Raw genomic sequence first — 20,478 nt, 5'->3', positions numbered from 1 at the left:
AAGAAGAGAGAAAAATTATTTTATAAATGATGCAGAGGTTTGTTAACAAAATATATTTTGATCTCTGTTGTGTGTCAGAAATAGATGTGTAGGATCCTCTGTGGACCAGCCTCCTCTGATGTGTGTGTGTGTGTGTGTGTATGTGCAGCTCCACACTTCAGTACACTATGTATACAAACTGTATTATGTGCTTTTACTGCACAAATCTGCAGCACTTCTGGGTTCTCAGCGGAAAGTCTGCAAGACAGCAAAGAATAGCACAGACTATAGGGACGTGATGACAGTGTGTTGGTGTTACTCCCCCTCCATCACTGTCACGAGCTGTCCCCCACCTGGACGAGCTGTCACTCCGATGGAGATCCCCCCCCCCCAACACACACACACACACACACACACATTACTTCCCTCCGTCCCGCCTGTTCTCCCAGCGCTCCTCGCCACAGTCGGTGGATTTGCCGCACACAAGCTTGATACCTGTGACAGCTCTGTCACACATCATACACCCCTGCAATATGTACGCCATCACGGGCAGAGGGGTCTGAGGTGGGGGCCGCGCGCAGCTGGGGTCAGCGCTGGGGAAGCTCGTTAAACCACGCTGCGGAGTCCGGTCGCTGCCGCAGCCGGGAAGTTCCGCCAATTTTCTTCTTTCCTGTCTGCCACTCCCTCAAATGACAAGTGCAAAGAGTTGAGATGACAGCAAAGCTACACCTCACTTCTCCACAAATGAAGCTTTGCTTTGTTGTGCCAAAAAAACCCGGCCCATACCCGGGCCACGTGCGGTTTCTTCTGGGCCAGGATATGGCCATATTTTTACGGTTCAAATCTGGCCCATATACTCATGATTATCAGAATCCTCTTTCACATCTGGATCTATTCTGACTCACACACAGAAGATCTTGCAGCTTTAAGCCTATACCGGAGGATAACAGCTGGAATCTGCCCAGATGTGGAAGTATATGGGCCAGACTCGGGCTGAGGGCCTAGGCAATACGTTGGGCCCAAAGTTTCCTTTTGCTGCTTAGGTCACCCGGGAATGAAAAGTTGAAATAGCCAATATAAAGAGGAGTGTTTGGGAAAATGAAACTCTTAGAGGTACAAAGCGGATTTTCGAGAAACAAGAAAAGAAGACAAGAAATAAAATGATGAAGGACAAATTGACAGGAAGGCTTCTTTTTTTTTTCTTCTAATCATATAAGGGAAGGCCAGAAAGACAGAATCAGATGGAAACAAGAATTACCTCATCGTGGTTGTTTGCCTCAGCCAACCAATCAAGTTGCAGGAAATACAACATAGAAGGGAAAAGTCGACGAAGCACAATTGAAAAAGTTCTGTGCATCCATTGAATGACGTTATGTAAATAAGGCTAGGTATTTTTGCACAGTGACCTCGACCTTTGACCACCAAATTCTAATGGGTTTGTCATCGAGTACAAGCGAATGTTTGTGCCAAATTTGAAGAAATTCCTTCAAGGCGTTACCGAGATATCGCGTTCACAAGAACGGGATGAAAACAGTCGGAAAAGGTAAAAAAAAAAAACCAGGAAGGAAGGAAATAGAAATGAAGTAACAAGAAGGGGTAGCACAAAAGGAAATTAGTAAGTAGAGATGAAAGGAAGGAAGGAAAAGCAGCATAGGAAGGAGGGATGAAATGAGGAAAAGTGGACAGGAAGGAAGTAAGGCAGGCAGAAGGACATCAAGGTAAGAAAGATTAGAGGACAGAAAGGGGGAAAAAAAGTATTACAAGCAAGAAGTGATGATTCCTTCCCACTTCTGATGTTGTGTGTGGTCAGTCCTGACTTTGATTTGAATTCTCATTTCTGCTCTTAATTCATTTGCATCCTCATCAAAGAGACTCCTCTACACATGAAAATGTCCACATACATCGGTGCAGTAATAATCAAATCATTGGAAATCGCCCTCCTCGTCCTTCCGCGAGTATCCTGAAGGTCAGCTTTTATCCGCCAGTGTGACTAAGTGACTCCTTCACCCTCTTTAAAAAGCCTGTTTCCCGAGGGCCATCATGCACGGAAACATCTGCATGTTTCATTTCGGAAACTTATTCCTCTCCATGTGTCCTCATTCCGTCCTCTGCCGAACGCAGATCCGCCATGGCTGGCCAGGTTTCGGGAGCAATTTGAAAAACTAAGAGGGGGGGCTGACATCCCCACTCAACTCAGCCGAATGACGGGAGGGAGGAGGAGGAGGAGGGGTGGTGAGAGTGGGTGAGTGTTGGAGGGGGCAAAGGCAGAGAAAAGACAGAATATTCTCGAGGGGAACACATCCTGTAGGCCTGTTTTTTTTTTGTTTTGTTTTTTTCTTCCTGTGCCAGGCGGACACGTGGGTGCCCATTTTGATTCGTCCTCACCGGCCACATCAGACCTGTCAGTCTCCTACACACCCCCGTGTGTGAGTGTGTTCCATCACGTGGACGGTCCCGCGATGATGAAGCTTTAACGATGTGGGGCGACGGAGCAGTAGCAGCCGCCCTGGGCCCCGCCGTCACTGATGGAAGTTAAAGGAGAGGAAGGAACGCGAAGGAAGTAGCCCTGACTCGGACTGACACATGGTCAGAGTCTGACAACTCTGCTGACATTTATGAAGTGACAAACAGTCGCGGAGTCGCTCGCCTCGGGGTCTCACCGTCGCGCCCCGTGATGGAATGTGACGAAATGAGTCTGTGGTTTGATTTGCAAGGTGATCCGTGGGTGTTTGTGTTTGTTTACACTGATGCTGGACTGCGGATCATGTCCCCGGTCGCTGCTGTTTGAACAGAGCTCACTGATGTGCATTTACCAAACACAGTGCCGCACAGTGTAGCTGCACAACCAGCGCCGTCCTCAGTAAGGTGCTCTCTGCCGCCGTGTTCTCACTCAGCTGAGAATCTAATTCATTTAAAGAGCTTTCATTTCAAAATAAGGCACTGAGAATCACTGAAGTTCTACATTACAACATGCCCATACAGAAATAATATTCGACATGTATGACCCTATATCAAGAGTAATGTTGCCATAAATGTCACCTATAAGGAGATATATAATTATCACATATATATATATATATACATATATGAAGATTTTTAACATATATTAACTATCCATAGTAAAATCTGTACATGTTATATCATATGTATTATTTTAAACATGTGTATTTTCCCATTCTAGGAAAGCGGTCTCAGACTTTTGAACCCTATAGTATATAATATTAACATATACAGGCTTTGGGATGGATATATATTTATGTATATATACTGTACATATATTTCATACATGGAAATGTAATATATGTATATATATATATATATATATATATATATATAGTCCCAGTAAGCATCAGGAATGGACTGAATTTCACTGTAGAAAAAATGAATGATAAAAAAATCTCTGCCTTTAATGTGTAATTATGACTTTCCGTATGAGAAAAATATTTAGATCCTGTATTAATATCATATTTTTCTCACAAGAAACAAAATCTGTATCTCATTAGTATAATATAAATACTTTATAATTACACAAGTCATAAAACGTCTCTCAAAACCATTTCATTCATAAGCGACAGGATCTGGATCGTATGATTTTGAAATTAGTCACTTTCATGCAGCTCTCATAATGATGAAAAAATGCCTCCTTATTAGGAGATGCTGAGTCACAATTACAAAAAGTCAGTGACGATAGTTCTCTTGTGGCGGGGCTGGAGGTTTTCACTGCCTAAATCATTTTATTTCAATTGAGCAATACATATCTCGTAATTTTGATTATTTTAATTTTTATGCTGTATTATAATTAGAAGTCATAATTACAAAAACTTTACTAAAGTAAAATATTTCATTCAAAATAACATTCTGATTTTAAAGCAATTAATAAGTTCTGTAATTATTAAGATTTGTAATTACAAATTACAAATCTTGAAATTTTAAGTAAACAAAAGAAAATGTCTCCTTGTCTTGTAATTAGGACATCATTTAAGATTCCATAATGACAGGTTCCTCTGGATTATGAGACTCAGATCTATATTATAAGATACTAAGATTTAATATAATAACTAAAATAACTCATTTTCATAAGTAAACTTTAATCTGTAATTGGAGTAATTACAAATTTGCTGAATATGAGCCTCCAGCGAGTCTTGTATTATTACCTGTGTCATGTACATGTCAAAATATACTTATGTGTGCTTCTTAATGGATTTTTCATTGACAAAATGAGCACTAACAGCAAACATTTGCCCTGACCTGTCGCTTAATGTAATTGAATGATGCCATTTATAATAAAAAACAAGAATTGAAATGTATAGACTCATAGATTTTACATTCTGATTGTCCTACAGCAAATCAGACGATAACCATACAAAAATGTAATATATGACATTTATGTCCCTATAGAGTGATGTTGTCATATACGGGGGATATAATTATCATATACTGTATATACATCCACTATATGAAGATAAAAATATTGTTCAAATACCCATATTAAAAATTTGTATATGTATATATGTATTAAAAATATCTATATGATGGACTTTAATCATATATGATATGTTGAAACTGTATTTGCTAACAATATATGGGGAAATGGTCCATGTATATATATANATGAACACTAACAGCAAACATTTGCCCTGACCTGTCGCTTAATCTAATTGAATGATGCCATTTATAATAAAAACAAGAATTGAAATGTATAGACTCATAGATTTTACATTATGATTGTCCTACAGCAAATCAGACGATAACCATACAAAAATGTAATATATGACATTTATGTCCCTATAGAGTGATGTTGTCATATACGGGGGATATAATTATCATATACTGTATATACATCCACTATATGAAGATAAAAATATTGTTCAAATACCCATATTAAAAATTTGTATATGTATATATGTATTAAAAATATCTATATGATGGACTTTAATCATATATGATATGTTGAAACTGTATTTGCTAACAATATATGGGGTCTATATATATATATATATATATATATAATATTAACATATATTGACAGGCTTTGAAAAAGGATATGTGAAATATATTTATAATATAAGCATATTTATTTTTATAAGCATATTTGTATTAGGTTGACTTTCACTGTATGTCAGTATATGAAATTATTACTTTTTTGCATGTATATATATATATATTTATGTTATATGTACATATATTTCATGTGTGGAAATTTGATAAATGTGCACATATTACTTTTGTGTATGGGTAAAAATTAAGCTTGATGAATATTGGCTGTCAGGCCTGTTTATATTGTTTAAGCAGGAGTAATAGGCAAAAGTGCTGTCATTACATGCACATCTATGGCTAATGAGACATTTAAAGTCGAGTAAAGTCACTGGCTTTATTTACTTACCGTACAATACCTTGCGCGCTGTAACGGCATCTTTTCCCCAACTGAAATGCCTGCAGTATGCACGGCTGCTTGTGCCCGTGATTGTTTGTGCAGTTCTGCAAGCTGTGCAAATGTCTCCCCACGGATGTCAAATAGATTCTAATTAGCTCTGCAGAATTTAATGAACATACGCCAGTGGATCACCGGGGTAGTGCCCCGGCTGAATGGATGTGTAACCAATCACACTTTTCCACAGTTGAGAGGGGCTCGCTGCAGCAGAATATCACTCTGGCACATTCCCACCCCCTTTTTTTTTTTTTCTTGTATATCGATGACTTTCACTCTCCATATTCACCCCATGAAGCATTTTGCTGACGGCAATGAAGAGACCAAGTGGGCAGAAAGCTTGTTTAACTAGTTTGAGTTTTCAACATCTGTAGTGTGTGTCTGTGTGTAAATGTAAAAGCTTTCTCTTCTCTTTCTCTTTCTCGTCCTTAGATTTTCACATTGATTTACCTCAGTTGGAGTTAATCAAATGTCACAGTGCAGTGGACGTGGTAACCGCTCCGCCACCTGCAGCACCTTCTGTCCCTGCTGATCAGATTTTAATCTCATACAAATGCATCACATCCACATCTACGTGAAGATCTCCTCCACCACCTCTGCTCACGTTAAAATCATGGAGCTGGATTATGTTTCAATTTTAATGGAACATTCTGACATTTTGGGAAATACCCTTTGTTTGCTGTCTGAGTCCAGTAGAGAGATCCGGATCCGGGACCTATTTAGCCTAGTTTAGCTTAGCGTAAAGACAGAGAACATCAGCTTATAAATCTTTAACTGGGGTATTGTGTCAAAACAGGGGATGTAGAACTTGAAATACATACCACAAATACATTTATTTTTTAGGGTAGGTATGATGAAAAGACACTATGATGTTGCATGAAATGTAGGCTGAGTGCTCCATTTAAATAGTCAAAATAGTCAAAATGTTAAAGGTATTAAAGGTCCCTATATAGATATATACATATCTATATATACATATCTATATAGGGATAGGGATATAGGGATATATACGTATCTTTATAGGGACCTTTAATATATTATATTATACTGTATATCATATATATATATTTATATATATGCTTCTCTCTGGAGCACCAGTTACAACAGGTCGGCGCTGAGGCTCTCCTCTAATTGGATGACTGTTTTCTGAGTGAGAGTAAAAAAAAATAATAGCAGATTTCAAGTATTTTCAAGTTCAGTGAAACAATATCCTGCAATATTGGATGTTGGCTCCAGGTGGGCGGGGCTTGGGGCATGGCTGAGGGCGATGACTACTTTGTTGTGACATCACAAAGTTCCAGAAGTCCTGACGGCTGGTTTTAAGGCTCAGTTTCTGAATACAGGCTGTGTGCATTTCTCTGTGCGCTTTGATACTTTCACAGTATTAATATAGAACCTAGACCTGATCTATAATCAAACTACATATGGACATCTATCTTTATACTATATGGGACCATTAATATAAGAGCCACTTTAGGTTTTATTATTTAATTTTATCTAGTGCATGTTACCAAAATTATTAGCAATTAATATACTTACCACAAAGGAAGTGTCACATGGATGACCTCTACCTGACCTTACCTGTTGTTATGATAGAGTTTATATACAAACATAAATTCAGCTTACAAAATTTGTTAATACCTGGTTATACATTACTGTAAATGACTTACATAGCATTTCAACAGACCCACCTCCGCCCCAGCATCCAAATGAGTCTACCTCACCCGTGACAAGGTCAGAGACCAGACGGAAAGATATCAACCCCGGGTGGATATTCTAGCTACTGTCACACAGCCAACGCACAGCCACAGAATACATGCACAGATCTGTGTTTTTGCGCCCGAAGCGCGCTCGCCGAGCTCAAGCAAATGAACTCCCTGTTATTCCCTTTGATGCTGTGAAGCAGACATCTCTCATCGTCAAAGTAAACAACAAGGAGAAGACTGGCGCTCTTGTTATTGGGAGAGAAGTCGCATCTCATCAAAGGCTTTCTTACTTAAAAAAAAAAAAAAAAAAAAAAAAATGAGGAAAAACCCAGACAACAGATGCATATTGTTTACCTGCTTTGAAAAACACGTCCCCAAATAATTAAGCAGGGCAACATCTCTGTTCTATCTCCTCGGCTCTGTATGAACTATTAAGAGAGAGGAATTCACAGGATTTATGAGTCACTTCCTTTCTTTTCCTCCGAGTTTATTGTCAGATGCCTTTTTTGTTGTGTTCTTAATCCTTGATCTGAGATGACCTTAAAGATGATTTTCACTTTGTCTCTCTCACCATCAAAACCCATGAAAAAGTCCACATCAATGTGTTTGTGGCCATCAGAAGCTACAATTAACTGTTTTACTGCAGCTTTTGCAATTAAGTCAGGAGCTTTTACTGTTGTCAAGGTTACATTAACACAGCTCACATGGTGTTTTTTGAAAATAATACATAGAGCCAAAGCAGGGCCACAGTTTCTATCACGAAAGTCAAGGTCATGTCTCAGTGTTAATTCTGTTTATGTGGGAGTTTAATTACTTTTTTTTTTCCTATACGCTCTGCTTTGAAACCATCATGTTTGGAGATAACATTATTAAAAACATAATTTGCATTAAAATAAATCACAAAAAAAAAGGCAAATGTTGAAGTGGTGGGAGTGTGTGCATAAGCACTTCAATAATAGAGTCAGGTAATAGGTAATAACACCTTTTATAAATCCTATGAATAGATGCTTATTAACATTATTATGTGTTACTTAGACTAAGTGTTTAAATAGCATCATAAGCAAATTTATTGTTAGATTTTTAAGACATTTATAAACCCATGAAAAACTTGTTGATAGTTCATAGATTGTTTAATAATAGAAATTTATCATTATTATATATTTATATTAATCAAACACATTTACTGAGTCTAATAAACTTACTTTTTATCTCATTGTTAAACCTTTTTTCCATTTGTTGCTTTATTAGACGTTAATAAAAACTTTATTCTTAACATTATATCATTGTTAAACTTTTTTTGTAGTTGTTGCTTTATTAAACGTTAATAAAGACTTTATTATGCATTTATTAACAGTTAACTATGCTTTTTACAGCCCATGTAGACCTGACTAGGAAACCCTGCACATGTCAGTTCTTTCTAATTGTAAACAGTAATTGAGGATTGATAATTTGATATTGTAGGCTTTTGTAGAAGAGGTCAGAGCTAAATCAAACTACAAGTTGAAGTTTAGTGGTGGTGATGTTGAAATCATGTCGCCGTGGTGTATTTTGTTTATAGCCTTGCACTAGTGAAGATTATTCTGCTGAACAAAACATTTAAGTATCATGATCCTTTGTTTGTCCCACAGTTTATTTGCTGTAATAATCAAAAAGTAGATGTAAAAATCCCGTTGACTTTTATGTCGAGGCAACCACAGTGATGCTAACATCTGAGTAAGCCTCCAAAAATACATCACCCCTGCAGCACGCTATTCTTCTCCTAATACGATGTTATGAGGCTCCAGCCATCGCATTGCCATTTATTACATAGAGCTTACATTCTGTGCAGAGGTCACTGTGTGTTTCCACTCTGCCTCCAGCTTTCCTTTGCCTCCTCCTCTTGCCCCCCAGGAGTAAGTAACAGAGCGTAGAAATGGAGAAAAAAAAAAAAACTTAAAACAGTCTCATTAAATTGGTAATTAGCTGCGTAATAAAGTCGCAGCAAGACAAAACTGCGGAGCACGTGTTGTTGAACATGATGGATGACATTAGTCGAGGCAGTGCTTTGTCTCTTTATTGGATTTCTGGGACTTTGGGACGGTGAGGGGAACCTGCTGTAGTCGTTTTTATTTTTTTTTTGGTGTGGAAATACATTTCAGGTTTTTTCGCAGGTGTTGATGATGATAGGGGGGAAAAAAAAGACACTGGTGTAATCTTTTGAAATACCCTGAAATACAGTGCACTCTCTCAATACTTCATATAATAAAAAATGAAATATCACATTGGCATTATATTCAGAGAAAGTATCGTCCACCTGCGGCGAATTCAGCTGATTGGACATCTGTATTCTGACGTAGCCTAGCTAACCGCAGCTAATCTGCACCATAAATAAAAGAAAACAAGGTTGTAGACGAAAGTCCACATTTGTCTTTTTCAGTCATTATCATAATGTCGCTCTGAGTGTGACTCATTGCTTTGCTGTCACCCAGAATTCCGCCGCATGATGTTGACCCTCAAACGCTCCGGCGTGGGCTGACGTGCTTGGACAGCTGCGGTGTGTTTGTTTCGCTCGCCGTACTTGTCAGTCGGGGGGAGGTTATGTTTAACACCAGGCATCGCCCCGTGTGGGCTTCGTGCTTGTCCTAATTACAGACCTCAGCCACGTCGACTCTCTCTCTTCACCTTCCCTCGCCGTTATGATTGAGCCAGTGGGCGACTTTGGTATCTGACAGACAGGGGGGGGGGGGTTCGGTTTGAACGTGGCCGCGGCTGAGCTCAGCTGAGCTTATTCCAAACCATTCCCTTTCCCATCATTCCCTTTGATAATTAACATTTCATCTGGGAGCTGCTGGAGAGATTATCTTCTCAACAGAGAGCACAATTAACTACTATTACTGTCATGTTGTCAGTGTGCCCTGCCTCTCTCCCTATGATAGGATGATGAAGGACCTACTTTTTTTTCCTGGCTGCTTTATTGAAATTATAAATGAGATAAAAATGTGATGGTTTCACTATTTTTTTTTTTTTTTTTTGATTACAACCATCTGTTTCCCAGAGAGAGATACAGGCTCCATTTACAGCTGCTTTGCCCACTGACAGTGAACGTGAACTCACAGGATGTTTGTTTGAGCTTTAATGTCGAAATGATGATGCTACACATTAGTGCTGAGCAGTGAACCAGAAAAGTGCATCCACAGCTCTGCGCTCTGCCCAAGATGCATTAAGAGTAAACAGGGTAGGATTTGAATTGTGGTGAATGAAGATAAAACTTAAAGGTCCAATATGTTTCCTGTATTTTATTTTCAAGTGTTGATACATAAGAAGATATATTTTTGGTTTTAAGAACCAAAAACCGAAGAGAGGAGACTCTGAGCCTCTCTTCCGATTGGCTGACTGGCTACTCAGAGAAACCAAATCCTGCAGAGTTGGATGGTTGGCCCGGTTGCATTGGGCTAGAGGCATGGCTCAAGGTGTTGTGACATCACAAAGTTCAGGAAGTCCTGACGGCTGGTTTTAAGGCTCAGTTTCTGAATACAGGCTGTGTGCATTTCTCTGTGGACTGAGGCTTTGATACTTTCACAGTATTAATATAGATCCTAGATGTGCTTTATAATGAAAGACGACATGGACATTTACCTTTAAGTATGCACTGATTCCAATTTTTTCCCCCCAGTATTGATTAGGTTTAGGGTATCTTCTGATATTGATTTTACATTTCAAATCAAAAATCAAATTTTAAACCTGTGTCAAAACTCAATGTATCTGGATAAAAGCTGGATGAAATTTACAAGTTCTATTTACACTTAGTCACATATACACTAAGGTCTAAACAGTCTAATCATTTGCATTTCCATTGGCCAGACAACAAACCTGATCCCAATCCATATTTCTTTTCAGTAAATCAGGGTTGGGTCTTGAGTCGAGGAGGCTTTGGTAACGGACCTGTATCTGCTTAGCAACTGACAAAAGCACCAGAAGAACTTCTGCTCTTCATCAGTTTAATTACGACAATTACTGTTAACAGTTTTCTGACAGCTATCCATAACCCAACACAAACACATGGATAAATCATATTCATGGACTTGCAAGTTACAAGACAAATCTTTCATTGTCTTCACGGGCTCTCAGTCTCAGCCATGCATCATTCAGTGGTTGAGCTGATCAGCGATCAGTGCAGCTTGGTGTGACTTATGTATTATTGCTTTCTCCCAATGCTTTAATGAGACAGGGAGAAAAGAATGACGGCTAATTTCGGCGTAACTTCACCTCCATTAAGTCAAGTCGTTTTTATTTATACAGCGCCATATCATAACAGACGTTATCTCAGGCCGTTTTTCACAGTAATAATAATGATTATAATAATAATAGGATTACTAAAAATAATTCTAGAAGCTCAGGAAGCAATATAATAACATATATATAACAATAATCGCCCAGTGAAAATCTGCTATCACAGTCCTACTTCACAATAAATGAACTGCATATGATAGATGATATATATGATATGTAAAAATTATGTGTTAACATGTGTTAACATTGTATATTAAATTTATTTATGCAAGTTTATGAAAAACAAATTTCACATTGTGGGAGGGGTCTCAGACTTTTGGACCCTACCGTTTATAACATCAAAATATAATGACGGGCTTTGGGATAGATATATATCTATTTTACATATGTCTACAATATAAGCATACATACATACATGTATATAATTTTATAGGCTAGATATATATGTCAATCCAATTTCTAATAGGTTTCATATATAATTTTTACTTATATACATATAAAATAAAAATGTACATATTTCCATATATTCCATTTGCATATGGGAACCCAGACATTCCTCCTTATCCAGCGTGAGTGATGTAATGACTGAAAACACATGCATTGACTCATATGGCTCTCTCTCTTTCTCTGGCCCATGAACATTTTGTGCCCAAAGCTCAAGCACTTGGCATTCTGCCGGGTCGCTGTCTGTCCACAGAGCAGCAGTGCCATTTCGCTCTGTGTCATTTATGTCACTCATGGCGCTCCCGCTGTCATCTGATGCTGCTACTTTTTAAAATTAAACTATGTGCAAGAACACGCTGTGGCATTTAGATAACACTCAGATGGTATTTTCAGGGCTTGGTAAAAATTAATTTTAAATTTCAACTCAGATATTTTGTGCAGATTAAGTCAGTTAAACTGACTGTGCTCGTTTTTGGCTCTGCAAACACATTTCTGTTGTCAAGTGGAAATCTCGTGTCTCCAAAATGCCAGCATTTCATTGATTTGTTGAATCTTACCACATGGATTTTATCCAGTGGGGTTTGCAGTATCATTTCTATCCTCAGCCATGGCACCAAAAAACATAGTTCCTGCACATTTTCCAAATGCTGTACATTATGGGAGAACATGTCTATCAACACCACACTCAAAAACACAGTGGTTTTAGTGTATTTTTATATATGTGTAGACATTTATTTTCCCAATTATGTTAGGATGTCAGAGTAGTTTTTTCAAATGAAGGACGTTCTACATTTATGTAACCCACTAAAGTCATAGACTGTAAATGAAGATGGACAAAGCCTCCGTGACATCACCCATTGGTCCGCCCCAACCTCCTAGCTAATTCAGAAATGGGCAAAGATGTGAGACTTCAATGCATACTGGTTTAATGACACTAGCAAGTATACACTCCTGTTACCATCGTGAGCACAGCAAGGCATCTGGGCTAACCCAAGGCTAATTCATTTTTGGCTAATTAGCTAGTTAACAAGCTAAGCTAACAAGGCAGATATGGTGAGCGCAGACTCAAATACTTGCTAATTAGCGCTAACACAAAACCCTAACACAAAAGAGTACTAGAATTCCACTCACCTCAAAAAACAGGAGCAGTCCACCAAAAGGCACCAACACCACAAACATAGCCGAGAGGTCACGTTAACTGACTTGAATTAGCAAACAGCTAACTACACACTGAGTGACTAGCCAGCCACCTTTCAGTCAAAGCTGCCACGCCCTCAATTATGCATAATTTTTAGCCCTACTAAGATTAAAACGTTCAGTTTACAAATTTAAACCCTGCACAGTTGCTATAGAGACCAAAACTGTTTTTTGTACCAGGTAAAGATGTATTTTTCTGCTGTAAAGTTAGGTGTTTTAATATGGGAGTTTTATGGGGATTGACTCATTTTTGGAGCCACCCTCGACTGGTCATTCGAGACACTTCAGCGTTGACCACTTTTTAACATTTAACTGATATGTTCACTACATACAATACATTTTTTGGGACTTGACACATTATCGATTAACAACATTTCCTCGTTATGTTGATGAAAAAGAAAAGTTCCACCGTTTCCTCAACAACAGTTTGAAAACCGCTGCCATAATGCACCCAACAGCCTGTTTTGTCAGACCAGATGTCTAATATCCGAAATCCCCCAAAATCAAGCAAACCTCACAAAAACAAAACAATATTCTGCTTCCAGTCACTGTTCTAGTTAAAATAGATAAAAATGAGTCAAAGCAGAGACTCATTAGACCTCCCGCCTTAGTTCTGTCCAAACCTTGTGCTTGTGTCCACTCTGTGCTTTTCATGACTGACCTACATTAAGCTTCCCAGCCCCTGTCAAGGCAGCATTAATAAAAATAGGGGAAGGGAGGGATTAATGCCCCCCCACCTCCCAGAGCAGTGGGAGAGCTGCTGTTGATGAAGTGCTTCCTCTGGGCTCAGTGAAAGATCATAGTGTCACTAACAGCACAGCGAAAAACCTTATCTGGAAACAACAATGAGCTTCTCTATCAGTTATTGGCCGAAAAATAGCTATTACATCTCGTGGAAGTTTTTCACGTTTGTTTTTTTTTTTTTATCCAGACTTAAATATTACAGGCTGAAATAACCACTGTGACCTTCCTATATTAACGTTGCCGCCAACTTATATAACACGGCACTGCAGCATAAGTATACATCAAATTCACGAGCATCTGAAAAGGTTGTATTTGACGTTTCTTTTTAGGAAGACCACATACGGTCATACCAGCACTGTGAGGGAAGTTCTTCACATTTGGTACAAATATTCACTTGGACTCAATAGTCAAATGATTACATTTTGGTGGCCAAAGGTCAAAGTTCACAGTGACCTCACAAAACATGTTTTTGACCTTGTGAACTCCTCAAGGAAATTCCTTAATATTTTTTGCACAAATGTCTATTTAGCCTCAAGGATGAACTGATTAGATTTTGGTCACCTCACAAAACACATATTTGCTCACAAATTCAGTCACTAATTATGACACAATTTAACACAAATTATGAAGTAATGACGCAACGATGCAAAAACACGTCTGGCCTTAATTCAATGCTGTATCTCAGGAAGGGGAGATTGTGACCATATTTCCGTTATCTTGACTGGTGGGCGGAAGTAAACAACCATGATGCTGGAATTTTTTGCAGAAGCTTGGGTTTCCTCAGTAGATGACGGCCCCTCAGTTGACATGGAGATGGTCCATTTTTTAAATATCTAAAATACAATATACAAGCAGTCGTTGATACCTGCAGGAATTTTCTTGAAAGAAAAAAGAAAATCTGTCCTCTGCTATTTTTTTTTTTTTTTATTGTATGCTTGCCTGTAATTCACAGCTCCAAAGAAATACATTTCTATATGTAACCTGTAACCTGCTGTGCACGGACTTTAAGGCTCCCCAAGGCATAAGTAGAACCAAATTGCATCCTTTTCAGGATCCTTCCAAACAACCAGAAATGTACCCCCTTCTGTGAAATCGTAGGGAGACTATTGCTTACCTAAAATGAAGAGAATTTGTCTTCATTTCTCACCGTTTCCCAAAGGGAATCCAAGTCTTATTATTATTGCATTACATTAACCAAGCAGTTATCTGCGCCTGTCAAGTGAAACTGTGAAAATTGACACCATTTGTTTGAATTTCATGTCAGCAGTCCGGCTGAAAGGGTAGACAGCATTTTCCTCGCATAATTCACCCTGCAGAGTATTTTAAATATGTACCATTAGAGTGTTTTTCCATTTCAGTATTGACAGCTCTCCTCCGGCTCTGACAGTCTTTTTAAATCACGACCTTGTCAGTGGAATGAATGGCCGTCAGAGCGCCAGCGTGAGCAACTCAGCATCACGACTACTGCTCTCTATTCCTCTCTTGCATTTTCTCGGGATATAAATAAGGACAAGCAGTTTATATGACTTCACATTTGTCAAAGATCTGTCGTGTTTTACATCTTCTTTTTCCAAGAAAATACCAGTCTGATGTCAGAGGCTTATTTTATTTATTTACTCGGATGTTCATCAGAGGACAGTGCCTGTGATAACTGACAGAAATACTGAACTTGTGCTGCTATCCACCTGATTACACCTGTACACAGGGTTGAACAATGTGACATGTAAATGTGATTTTGTGACTTTAATTGTATTCAGTCAGGAAATTCTACTTTAAGTCATCATAGCTATGACTTGACTCATGTATTAAGGTACCACATAAGTACTATTCTTGACATTACTAGGTAATACTACTATTTGTAAATTGTAGCTACTGCCGATTGCCAGCATGTGAGGGTGGGGGCGTCTTTGCCTAGGCCCACTTGTAGTAGTACACCAACAAATATACTTACTCTCTACTTGTTCTTTATAATCATAGGTCTTGCTCACGTTTTGAAATGAAATATCTTTGATGAAGCTATTATCCTTTCGCCCCTTCACCTGTTTCTCATGCTTCCACATTCACAGCTCTGTCTTAGGTCCCTTTAGTTTCATGTGAGTCTGTTCTTTAGACGTTGTCCATCTGTTGTATCTCTGGGAGATGGGCTTAGTAATGCATGCGCTCTATTTTTGGGACACGGTGCGTTGAAATGAAACTTTGACTTCATCTTCACACATCCTTGGGAGCACCTGGTGGGCACACTCCTCTCCTCGGCTCCTTTGTGGCTTGGTTTGAGAGGAGGTGGGTAAACACCGGGGGAACAGAGGAGAAATGAGAGAGGCCGAGGGCCAGGAAAAAGGTGGAGTAAAGAGAGGAGAGCAATGCCAGGGCCTGTGGTCATCCTGCAGGGTGTATGCGGCTGCCAGAGGCCTTGTAATCCTCCCCACCCCTGCCCTCCATCCCCTCTCTATCATCCCCTCCACCTCACCATGACAAACCGGATCTGCTCTCTATCAAACAGCCACAGGCTACCTCTCCCCTTTTTTTTCCTCCTTTCTTACCCAGTGGTCCTCATCCCATTTGTCATTTACACCGCCTCGGTCTTGGTCAGCTCGCAGGGACAGGCTGCTGCTGCCAAGCTTGGCCGCCGAGCTCGCGGGCCTGGCAAGGAGGAGCCACCAGTTCCCCCAGTGGCAGCATTTAGAAAGCCACTTAATGGGTTTAGGCGCATTTGCTAATTTGTCAACAAGTTTTGGACGTGGAACTCACGCCAGGCTGGTTGGTCTGCCTCTTGACTGGAAGGGATCTCTATTGGCCCGACCATTCCTGGAGCCATGGGTGAAATCAAATTAAAAGGCCTTGCATACTTGACTATCTGTGTGTTGGCGCTTGAGGCTGCTGAACTCAGTGCTGATTGCCTTACAAACGAGCTGATGTACTGACTAATTATCATTATTGTCCAGAGTTTTAATGGAGTTGGACTCGGAGGATTTTCAGTATAGGAAGGAGGAGCGTGAATAACTTTCCGTTTTATTTTCGTTTGATGATGATTAAATCCACTGATAAGAAAACCCTTTTTCTTTGAATTGCAAGTGTTCAATCTCCAGTGCCCACTGGAGGTGTCATGTTATTTTTTAATATGTGTCTTAATGTACAAACATCTATCAATTGAATTTGAATTTTACTCCAATCAAGTTCTAGAAACATCTTATAGACGATCAAGAGAAATTGGAGAAACCTGAGTTAAATTTCAAGTGCCATATCAGAGGGTGAGAATACAACTTTGAGTTTGTGATATTTCAGTTTCTAACATCCTGTTTTTGTTCCATTATTATGGGGTATTGAGTGTAGATTGATGATTGGTGATGGAAAAAAATCCATCCATCTATTCATTTTCTTCCGCTTACCCAAGGCAACAGATCAAGCAGAGTACACCAAACGTCCCTTTAGTTCCAGCTCCACCTGTGGGATCCCAAGGCATTCCCAAACCACATTAGATATATAATCTCTCCAGCGTGTTCAGGATCTAGCCCAGGGCCTCCTGGCAGTTGGATGTCAAGTTGGTTCCATGGCGTGCCGATCCCCTGCTTTGTAGTCTACCTTGATGAGGGAAAGAATATTTATTATATTTTAGCATAAAGCAACATAACTAAATGTGAAGACTCTATAAAAGCACTATAAGTCTTCAGTTGGAATCAATGGGCTTTGAGCCTAGAGCCACAGACAGAGGAGGGAGGTGTTGAGAGATGGACATTGTCGAATCTGGTCTTTTAATGGGGTTTGGTGACGAGAAAAATATAAATATTCCCCAAACACATTGTTTAACTGACTTCACCTCTGCTATTCACCAAAAACAAGATGTATTTTCAAAAACCTTTTATTTTGGCCGTGGAGTGTGAAACTTAAGTATCTCAAGTTAAATAGTATGAAAGTATGACGGTAAACCAGAAGGGACATTTTGGACCAGAATTATTTATCATTATCACATGAGCATGAGCAATTAAACAAACTCGACCTGGACCCCAATATGCAACAGGAAATAGATGGATAAATTAACCAATTGGAAATCATTAATTATTGTCGGTTGATTTTTTTTTCTGAAATAATCAGCCACCTGTTCTGACTTAGCGGGTTTCATCGCAATTGTATGTGCGCAGAAAATGACTGAGCAGTGCCCCCTGCTGGACAATCCACCATCGCAGTTGCGTTTTTAGTTTATAAGTGTGTATTGTTTGTAGAAGATGAGCGAAAATATCCAAATTACCGCTGTAAATTACATTTTAGACTTCACTTTAACTTTAATACCTTGGAAGGTCGTCTTTGATGAAGCTGATGACCTTTCGGAACCTCCGGATACCTTTTTAACAGTGCAAATAGTGGGTATTGGAGTGCAACCTGCTACTTTCATAAAATACCCAAGACCAGCCGGATGAATTCAGATGAGAGTCATGATCTTCATTTCACCAATTTATCTCACTTTATTGGTAAAGCATGCAGGTTGGGATTGTAGACTTCACGTCACGGACTTGAGAAAAAAGTTATATTTCCAACTCTCGGGCTACATTAAATCAATGCCAAACACCTCAGATGTAAGGCTGAGATCTTTTTTTTTTCTTCTCCTGTTTGTTTTCATCAATCCAGGGTTTCTAAGCACAGGAGACCAGGCAGCCAAGGGCAACTACGGCCTGCTGGATCAAATTCAGGCTCTTAGGTGGATCAAAGAAAACATCCAGGCCTTCAAAGGAGATCCAAAGAGAGTGACCATTTTTGGCTCCGGTGCCGGAGCGTCGTGCGTCAGCCTGCTCACCCTCTCGCATTACTCAGAAGGTACGTGTCCTCGCTCACATGCAAAGAGACCTTTTCATCATTTTGTCATTTCTGCTGCAGTGTTTTGTTACAGCGTGGGCTTCACACATTCACAGTGAGCTCTGGAATGTTGGTGTTGTTTCTTTGAAGGAAGGTGTGACCAGGAACATTTCAACTTTTTTGTGATTTTCCTGATTTTATAAAGAGTTTTGGCAAATTGCCATGAAATTTCATTTGCACATCCAGGAAGTGACACCTTCAGGCAAAAATGCAGTTTCAAAAAAATATATATTTTATCATCTAACAGGTCTATTGGCATTAAATTTGTTGAGCACAGCTATGCACATGAGAATATGTTGAATCCCTAAATCCCTTGAATTTAAATGACCTTGGGACCATTCCATGAGTACCACCCTCAGGAAATTCAAGTTTTTTTCTATTACCTTGTACTTCTCTCATGTTCTGATTCAAGTTCTGCCTTTTAGTCATTGTTCTACACTGTTGTGTTTTTATTCTTGTAGTAGGCCGATTTTTTGGTTCATTATCAGCTACACAGCCATTATATTTCAATATTTTATAACATGTAGATATAAAATAAAAACCTTGATTGGAGCAATTTCATATGCTGACATATACAGTATGTCTAACCCATACAAATATGTATGTTTATGTATGTATGCTTATATTGTAGACATATGTCATATGAGTATGTATCCATCCCAGAGCCTGTGTTGATATTACATACAGTCCAAAAGTAAAAAAGAAAAACATATATGAGCATATTGAATTTATATATGTATGTTGTTTTAATAAACTTGCATATATAAATTAAATATATATCATTAACATATATGATGATGTTATACAGTACCATATAGATATTTTCTATATATGTATATATAAAATTCGTAAGAAATTAATAAGAAAAAACTATATATACATATAGATTTTTAAATATATGTTGTTTTAATGAATGAATATATAAAAATATGTTATACCATATAAAAATTAATTACATAGATATTTTTTTATATATGTACATTTTACTATGGGTATTTCATGTATGTTATGAACTTATATCTTCATATATCCAGAGGATGTATATATGTGATAATAATATATCCGCTTATAGGTGACATATGCCAACATCACTCTTGATATAGGTGATATACGATATATACATAGTGTTTTACATGTTCACTTTATTATCATGAGGCATAGTTAATGTTGCAGCATCTGTTTTGACACATAGTTCTCTGTTTTACAAAAGACAGACGATAACACCGCCAAAGTATATTTTCATCCATGCCTCAGTCTCTAAACATTTCTGCATTGTAGGAGAAGGAATGAATGGCACAGATTCTGGATTATCATATTGTATTTATATGTATTATTAATGGAAAACTTAAATAGAACAGCCAAAAGATCATATTTCCTGTCTCTCACAGAGCTCCTGGCTTTCACAAATGAATAGTTTTGTGCAACTCAAATTTATACAACAGGCGAGGAAAAATCGCCAGACCCATCTGTCAGAAAAAAAGAAGGATTTGGAGGATTGAATGTAGAGAAAGTGCTGCTGCAGTTCCCAGGCCATTCCCCCCCTCTGTGTGGGACAAATAATAGGCTTTGTGAAAAATGCACCTTCCCACAAAATCAACCTTTTTATCTCGCCAGTTGAAGTCCATTGGGTTTACTAGTGAGGGAGACTTCCTGTTTCCCCTTTGCTCTTGTGTTACAGTTATTAGGTCTGTTTCAGTCTCCTTCATCTTGCACTTGAGGGAATGGGAAGGTTTTAGTTTACATTTAGGTAAAAGTCCTCATGTTCTGAAAGGCACCAATCATGACTGAGCTAGTCAACACACACGCCGAACCATGCCAGACGTTCTTGCTGATATATAATACATCAAAGACGGACGTAATGCTCCC

At 38.7% G+C, this 20,478-nt stretch overlaps 1 protein-coding gene across 2 annotated transcripts in view; it reads left to right on the top strand.

Moving 5' to 3' along the window:
• LOC111233043 (neuroligin-4, X-linked-like) overlaps positions 1–20,478 on the top strand; it is an 84,758-nt gene that overhangs the window by 53,125 nt on the left and 11,155 nt on the right. For both annotated transcript variants that reach the window (XM_022760779.1, XM_022760787.1), the window contains one exon: positions 18,388–18,573. In XM_022760779.1, coding sequence (XP_022616500.1) covers positions 18,388–18,573 — 186 coding nt within the window. The remainder of the gene's footprint in view (positions 1–18,387; positions 18,574–20,478) is intronic.

This window comes from Seriola dumerili, unplaced genomic scaffold (assembly GCF_002260705.1).
Source record: "Seriola dumerili isolate Sdu_G_001 unplaced genomic scaffold, Sdu_1.0 BDQW01000018.1, whole genome shotgun sequence".
Taxonomy (NCBI): Eukaryota; Metazoa; Chordata; class Actinopteri; order Carangiformes; family Carangidae; genus Seriola; species Seriola dumerili.
This window is presented reverse-complemented; position numbering and strand designations above follow the sequence as displayed.